Here is a 7,562-nt window from a genome sequence, read left to right on the forward strand (position 1 = left end):
CACTTGTATAAATTGAATAATCTTTTATCATTTTTGAACGACTAACACACCCAGAAATGTAAGTTTGCAAGCAACTCCCAAGTGCACAACAATTATGACCGCACAATTATGTACATCGATTAAAATCTTTACTGAAGAAATATCGTTAAATAATCGACCAGGTACATAAGCCCATCGCATACCAATCAGGTCCAGATCCCTATCATAATACTTGCTCGACATGTGTCACCATATTAGACTATCTCAAATGGATGGTGTATAATTTGTGCCAAATTTGGCCCAAAATATGTATCAATGATATATTTGGCCCACTTTTTACATTTGTATCTCAATGCACAATGTGCAAACTAGCTAAAAATAGTCAATATAATTATTAATGTTTATTGAAAATATAAAAAAAAAATTAATTTTTTTATTAAAAGATAAATTAATAATTTAGATTATTGAGTGGTAAAAGAATAATTAAAAATGTGATATTTATTGTAGACCAAATTTGGTCCATACTTTATTTCAAATTTAACACATATTTTAGAACATCGTTAGATTCAATTTTATGAAAATGAGCTAAAAAAAAAAAAAAAAAAGACTATACACCACCTTTACATAGCACTTCATGCTGTTAGTATCATTACTTATGATATGTCATCATTTGAAGATCGGTTTCATCAAAAGATGAAAAGAAAAAGGGGGAGGTCATATTTCATCTAATTTTCACATAAGTAAATGGCCTTCAAAACGTCGACGTTTTTAAGATTAGGGAGATTGTTTAATGCGAAGGCCTAAGAGAAAAGCCCCAAAATGTTCAGGCGAGTTCAACCCAAGAACAAAGTCCGAGTCAAATCAGATATCCAACACTGAGCACTCGAACTCGTCGTCCTCAATCTTGCCCATTGACATTGAGAATCAAAGATTTTGCAAACGCCGCCCTACCCATAATTCCAGATCGAATTACAGGTTGCTTTGATTGTCTTTTCAGTGAATTTTTTTTCTTCGCTTCCTATTTGAGTTTCTAGGTACTTCAATATTTGTTTCTGATTTTGGGATTAGGGTTTCGTTTAATACGTAATCCATAACCTAAATTCACTTCTTTTGGAACGTAGCTTGAATTAGATCAGCTTCGTAGATTTACTGTTTTCAACGAAAAAATAAAAATCGAATTGTCTTATAATTTTCTAGCATATTGAACAAATTTGGGAAATTGGTAAATTGGGGTTGAAGCTCATTGTTGTGATTTATGAATAGTCCTGATCATGATTTTTGGTCGTGATGACGGTGCAGTATCTGATCAATCTTCCAGTAGTCTTTTGTAGGATGTTCACTGCTTTCGTTTATTATTGCTCTCTCTCTCTCTCTCTCTCTCTGTGTGATAGCCATGAAAATAGGAAGATTTATGTGATATGTCCTTGTAATGGGTCACGACCTAAGATAGTTTAAGAGCTGGACTTGTTTCTCTAAGCATATTTATAATGTGAGAAATATATAGGCTAAGAAAGGATGTAGTGGATATGGTTGGTGAATGTGTTCCCTTCATACCTATGTTCATAATTGAGGTGGAGGAAATCGTATGACTTGACAAGTGATGCAAGTAATGATTGTATGACCGCATGATTTGAGTTACAGGACCTGCTACAAGGGTCAATTAATTATATAAGATTGAATGGACGGATAAATTTATGAAATAGGTACATTTTGCATGCACTTAGTGGCGGTTATGTGGGTCATAGTGGATGGAATTAATTGTGTATGTTGTTTTGCAAATAAAATGAACCAATTCAATTGATTCTTGCTTATGAGCTGTTGAAAGATGCTTCCTCTAAGTTAGTTTTCTCAGTGTCATTTCTTTGTTGTATTATTTGAACATTTGTGTTAGTAACATTTTTGGTGATATTTTTGTCTTTGAAACCAGAGTTGGTGTTGGTGAGTAATATGTAACATTTATTTTTACTTGTTAGTTAACATGTTGCATATATTCATTTAATTTGTAGGCTTATGAGATGTTAGTGCTCATTAGAATTAAAATTATGTATCTAAGTGTTTATTTCATGAAATTTGCAGATTGTTGGAATTTTATATTTGTATTTTACTTTGTTGGACCTGCAAGTTGGAGACTATAATTTGTAATTGAAGTGCTCGTAAATTTCCATCGCCATGAGTTTTGTTTTTCGGGGAACGAGATCAGATATAGAAAGTGGATTTACTGGATTTGTACCCGAGCGGCGTCCAATGGTATAATTATTGTATAGCAGATTCAGATGTGCTGTTCTCTTACTTTTTATATATATATATATATATATATTAGATTTTCCTATCACGTAAGTGTATTTTCAATTATTTTATCTGTTAAGTTGTTTTTTCTGTTTTCGTTCTTCTCCTCAGCGTCTACATTCAGCACGTCCCGTCAATTCCAATTCTCTTGCCTTCCTTGTTACAGGTATCTATATTCTCCGTTTACTCATACTAATATGTATTGCCGGTTATTTTTTATTATATTATACATGTATATGTATATTAATTTCTCTTACTGTATCTTTATGTCAGTTTTATTGCTATTCATGATTCTAAACTCACACCAGATGTCCCCTAATTTTCTGGTATCTTCTTTCTCTGACTAATTAGTAAGGAGTTAATATTAGTCTTGCTGGTGATGGCTGCTGTTGGTGTTTGGAATCATAATAGATTTATGCGATTTTCTTGGATTTTATGTAGCTATGGCTCGTGCTTGGTGTCTTTTTGATGGCCACAACGCTAAGGATGTATGCAACTTGCCAGCAACTTCAAGCTCAAGCCCAAGCTCATGCTGCAGCAGCTGGTGGTCTTCTTGGTCATACTGAATTGCGGTTGCATATGCCACCATCCATCTCACTTGCAACACGAGGACGACTGCAGGGCCTAAGGCTTCAACTTGCACTACTTGACCGCGAATTTGATGACTTAGGTGCGTACTTGTTAATATATTGCTTCAAAGTGTTTTAAAAAAAATGTTGCTCCTTTGTAAATGAATTCTCTAGTCCCGAATTTATCAAATTTCCATGATATCATCATCTTCTACAGAGGCTCTTCTTTCTTGTACATATCAAACTTACAGTGTACTGTATCTGTATCTGTACCCAGCAATTATGCCTGTCTTCTTAATATATAGTAACTTATATTTTAATTAAAAAAACAAAAAGTCAATTATTATTTTACGATTGTACCATTTCTCAGGACACAAGTTATGGTGAACAACACAAGATTTTCACAGTTCACACTACACATATTACATAACAATAGTAGGTGCTGTTTGGATATGATATTTTCCGGCCATTGGATGTATTTTTAAAATCTTTGATGCGTGTTAACAGATTACGAAACATTGAGAGCGCTCGATGCAGATAATGCTCCGACAGCTCTGTCTATGACTGAGGAAGAGATAAATGCTCTTCCTGTCCATAAATACAGGGCTACTGGTCTACAAAAGTAAGTTTCAAATTTACTTGCTATTGTTATTGTTATTGTTATTATTGTTATTTTTTTAAAATACAGAAGTAAATTTTCTCTTGTATTTGTGTTAGTTGAAATTGAAATTGAAACAAACATTTGGAAACTTTAAGTTAGTTTCTTAAATAATTATGAAGCATTATTTTCTGAGGCAATGAAAAAAAATTATCAATTACTTTGTTTATCATTTGGGATTAAAAAAGTATTCATCAGACTTTTTATTTGTTTGCAGTGGTGCCTCATCTATGCAACAGGCTTCATCATCAGCATCTGCTGAGGTATGCGATCAGTTTGCTACTTTTTGTTCCATTTTATACTGAGTTTGGTGTTTATGTCACCTGCTCAGATCATTACAAAGAATGCAATTATCATTTTCTTTTTATTTAGCTTGCTTGTTACTTTGTTGGTCTTGCTATTTTCTACGGAGTAATTTCTGTTGTTAGCAGAAACAAGGATCTAATGATGCAGTTGGGAGCCTCAAGGCCGCAGAAGATGAACTGACTTGCAGTGTTTGCCTGGAGCAAGTAAACGTTGGAGAAGTCCTTCGAAGCTTGCCATGCTTGCATCAGGTTCAGTATATTTTTCATTATTTTAACACTCTTAAGCTAAAATCTCAGGTGTTTGTTTATCTTATACAAATTATAGAAAGTTTGTACCACATGATTGAACTTTTAACTGCTTTGGCTCAAATACTATGCATCTGTTGACACTAATTGAACATCCTAAGGCTTGTTCAATCAATTTTTTTTAATAATAATAAGAGAGGGAGATAGAGAATAGGGTATATTAGTGTCTTCCAGTATATTGAATCCTTTGATAATAAATTATCATTTTTGCAGTTCCATGCTAATTGTATTGATCCTTGGCTGAGGCAACAAGGAACTTGTCCTGTTTGTAAATTCAAGGCAGGATCTGGGTGGCAGGAAAATGGACAAGGTGAAGTGGATGCTTCTTTTATGGTTTAGTTTCTTCAGATGTTAATTAATGAATATACCCACCTATATGCTTTATTTGACGTCTATACAACATGGCGAAAGGGTTTGAGTTATTGCCGGCAGTTTCTTGTAATTAATCTTAGATACAGCCATTTAGAAGAGTGACAGGCAAATTTTTTATTAGAAAAAAAATGACACTATACTGTACCTGCTTCTGGTTGAAATATACTTTGATACATTTAGGTATCTTGAAACCAAGTATGCATGGCTTCGATTGCTAGACAAATTGATACAAATTTAAAAAGTTCATGCGTGATTTTATTTTACTCTTACCATCAGACGATACGGTTCAGGCTTTCAACGACTTATTTCGAACAAATGCGACCGGTCAGAAGTGTAATCATTCCTTTATGTTTATTGCAGCACAAGTGTTAAAACCAAGTCATACAGAGTTGACGAAATTAATATCTCATTCAGTAACACTAGCCAAACTAAGTAAATTGCATCAGTCCCATACACTTGATGTAAATTTCAATTCAGGACTTATTTTCCTTTGCCCTTTCCCTTCCCTTTTTTTGAATCTAACTTCGCTTGAATTCGTGCGGCAGCAGCAGCTTTGGCTTCTTCTCTTTTTTTTTTCTCCTCCTCTTTCGTGGCAGAGGCAATCTCTCTCTGCTTCTTCAGCTCTCTGGGACAAGTTGTCAAATTTGCAACAATATTGTATATCAGAGAATGTCTATAAAAAATATAAAATGGTAAATTTTGTGGTATAAATTTGACTTACTCTAGTCTAGCCCTCTCCTCTGAAACACTACCAAGGCTTGATCCCTTACGTGGATTGCAGGAAATCAATTCTACCTCAAAAATAAGTGTTGCCCTGCAAATTATATGGGTCAGGACACCAGACATGGTTAGATTAACAAAAACTATTCAAGCAACTCAGGCAAAGTCCAACAGAGAAAAAATGAACTGACGTCTAAAACCCTAAATCTTTTTACTTAAAGAACCAACGCTAATTAGAAACATCAATACCAAACTATTAAACATCCCTACTAGATATTTATATATATAAACTGTATAAATCTGGTCAGTTCAAATGCACAATTTGGGTTTTAGTTGCATGCCTTACACGGGAAGCAATTTTTAATATCACAACTAGAATAAAGACATTACTCCGGTGGGATATCTGGAGGGGAACCAGCACTTCCATAGGCATAATCTGGCTTGCAAGTGATTTTGGCTATCTCCCCAACCTGGAAACCACAAAGAGAATCATGTGAAGTGAAGCCTTAAACATTCAAACTTTCTTATCATTAAAAAGCAGCTGACCTTCATGGTTCGTAATGCAATGTCCCAAGCCTTGATCACAGCCCCCTTCCCAACCTCAAAGGAGAAAACAGTATTGTCTTCGCGTGTAGTATCAAAGACATCTCCCGTTTCAGCAAGAATGCCCTCATAATGAACTATTTAGAATAAACAATTATGACCACAATAAGGTCATATGATCAGTGCTATTCCAGAATTACAAATTTTTGTGACACTTATATATAATCAATGCCTTAATTAACAAGCAAAAACTTTGTAACACAATCGGTCACTCCTAAAAAATCAAAAAGGGTTTCATGCTATCAACTATCTGAATCAGGACACAGTAATTTCTCATCATGAATTTGATTAATGATAATTCAGCATAAAACATTCCCACTTTTGTTGAAGATCAACGATTTATGCCACAAAATCTTTCAACATACGTACCATCCACGAGAGGAAGATCTTCAGTTGGAGCAACTGCATCTGCTTTAGCATGCCTAACAATTGTCTTAAGGACACTTCCATCTCCAGTTAAATCAATCTCATCCGCCATGGCTTGCAACCTTTCGACAACCAAAAGTTGTTGAAAGCAATAAGACCTTTAAACCAGAAACACTGAGAATTAGACACTAAATTAGATTACACCACTAAAAGAAATGAAGTATTGACCTAACAAATAACCATGATATGAACAATACTAGCTATTAAATATTAGAAATCAATTAAAAAATGACCCTTTTCAAACATTAGTGTCATATTATGAAACTTCGAGTAATTTCTAAAACATTTGACCAAAAATAAAAAAAGCAATTGAAATCTCAAAATTATTAAAACTCAGACAAAAATTACAACCCTATTATCTGGGACAGAGCTATAAGGATACAGCGGGAGCAAGTAATAATGGATGTTTCAATATATATATATATATATATATATTATAGCCCGAACCAAGAAAGCAAAAGAACCATAACCATGGACGCAAACATATACTTTTCAACAGCCAAGCAATTGTTGATAATCTTTAACATTTTCTGGGAAATCACCCCTACCATAAATTGACTTAATTTCTCCCATAGAGAATTTCATTTTCATATAGAATCTAAAGCTCAGTACTGTATTTCTAAAATTTATAATCGAAACACACACACACACACATATATATATATATATTTATAGAAATTAAAAAGACAATAAAGAGTAACTAACAGAATATGCCTTGAACGGCGAGGTGGGTTGGCCTCAGCACCCAACTTGAGCGGCGGGAGGGAGAGACTTTTAGGGTTTCTGTGTGAATTTGAGAAAGAAACAATAGCTTTGCCGGAGGAAGCACTGTCTTGGGTTTACCCAATGATAAAAATTGGAGAGTAAGAAAGAAGATAAATTGATATTTTTAACTCTTTTTTCGTGGAAACATATATTAAAAACTCCCACAAATTATTTGGAAAAAGTCAATAAAATTTCTTAAAATCGTGTTAATTTTATTTTAATATGTAATAAATGATTAAATTGGATGTTGCATTCGCAGTTAATTGTAATTATTTTTAGTATGTATATTGAGCATAGAGACCTAGGTGCCGCACCTTAGTATATGGTATATAGCTGAAATTTAGTAGTAAGTTTTTCATATTTTAATTTAAATTAAAGTATTTACCAAATATTTATTTACACTAATAGTAATATATATTAATATAAAAATATTATTGAAAACATACATATGAGAAAATAAAACTTTAGTACCGAGTAGATATTGCGTAAGACCTTATTTGCGTTGGATATGTTGCAAGAGTAATATTATTAGAAAGTGTCTAAATTATTGTGTTTGTAACACTTGAGTATCTA

The 7,562-nt window shown here is 33.5% G+C and overlaps 2 protein-coding genes across 5 annotated transcripts; one reads left to right on the forward strand and one right to left on the reverse strand.

Annotated features, from left to right (window-relative positions):
• The first annotated feature begins 755 nt into the window (after positions 1–755).
• Positions 756–4,728, forward strand: LOC133798395 (E3 ubiquitin-protein ligase SDIR1). Of its 2 annotated transcripts, none has more exons than XM_062236661.1 (9): positions 756–954; positions 2,056–2,226; positions 2,377–2,431; positions 2,539–2,591; positions 2,707–2,935; positions 3,342–3,456; positions 3,710–3,755; positions 3,921–4,046; positions 4,317–4,728. In XM_062236661.1, exons 2-9 carry the CDS (start codon positions 2,149–2,151, stop codon positions 4,440–4,442), a joined length of 828 nt encoding a protein of 275 aa, XP_062092645.1. In that variant the 5' UTR covers positions 756–954; positions 2,056–2,148; the 3' UTR covers positions 4,443–4,728. The 2 variants fall into 2 exon arrangements, with proteins under 2 accessions (XP_062092645.1, XP_062092646.1); XM_062236662.1 differs by having other exon boundaries at positions 765–954; positions 3,924–4,046.
• Positions 4,729–4,803: 75 nt separating this feature from the next.
• LOC133798397 (peptidyl-prolyl cis-trans isomerase FKBP20-1) lies at positions 4,804–7,099 on the reverse strand. Of its 3 annotated transcripts, none has more exons than XM_062236664.1 (6): positions 6,930–7,099; positions 6,168–6,338; positions 5,742–5,875; positions 5,586–5,665; positions 5,197–5,289; positions 4,804–5,100 (listed from the first exon to the last, which is right to left on the reverse strand). In XM_062236664.1, exons 2-6 carry the CDS (start codon positions 6,274–6,276, stop codon positions 4,956–4,958), a joined length of 561 nt encoding a protein of 186 aa, XP_062092648.1. In that variant the 5' UTR covers positions 6,277–6,338; positions 6,930–7,099; the 3' UTR covers positions 4,804–4,955. The 3 variants fall into 3 exon arrangements, with proteins under 3 accessions (XP_062092648.1, XP_062092647.1, XP_062092649.1); XM_062236663.1 differs by having other exon boundaries at positions 6,168–6,322; positions 6,930–7,098; XM_062236665.1 differs by having other exon boundaries at positions 6,168–6,322; positions 6,939–7,096.
• Between the last annotated feature and the right edge of the window lie 463 nt (positions 7,100–7,562).

Source organism: Humulus lupulus, chromosome 8 (assembly GCF_963169125.1).
Source record: "Humulus lupulus chromosome 8, drHumLupu1.1, whole genome shotgun sequence".
NCBI lineage: Eukaryota > Viridiplantae > Streptophyta > Magnoliopsida > Rosales > Cannabaceae > Humulus > Humulus lupulus.

What these genes read in the sequence shown, in the direction of transcription:
- LOC133798397 (XM_062236664.1), bottom strand. Translation starts at nt 6,276, where the DNA reads ATGGCGGATGAGATTGATTTAACTGGAGATGGAAGTGTCCTTAAGACA. An exon ending in AGATCTTCCTCTCGTGGATG is followed by an intron (nt 5,876 to 6,167) that starts GTACGTATGTTG and finishes TATTCTAAATAG; the next exon opens with TTCATTATGAGGGCATTCTT. An exon ending in TTGCATTACGAACCATGAAG is followed by an intron (nt 5,666 to 5,741) that starts GTCAGCTGCTTT and finishes TGTGGTTTCCAG; the next exon opens with GTTGGGGAGATAGCCAAAAT.
- LOC133798395 (XM_062236661.1), top strand. Translation starts at nt 2,149, where the DNA reads ATGAGTTTTGTTTTTCGGGGAACGAGATCAGATATAGAAAGTGGATTT. An exon ending in TCTTGCCTTCCTTGTTACAG is followed by an intron (nt 2,432 to 2,538) that starts GTATCTATATTC and finishes TCTTTATGTCAG; the next exon opens with TTTTATTGCTATTCATGATT. An exon ending in AGATGTCCCCTAATTTTCTG is followed by an intron (nt 2,592 to 2,706) that starts GTATCTTCTTTC and finishes GATTTTATGTAG; the next exon opens with CTATGGCTCGTGCTTGGTGT.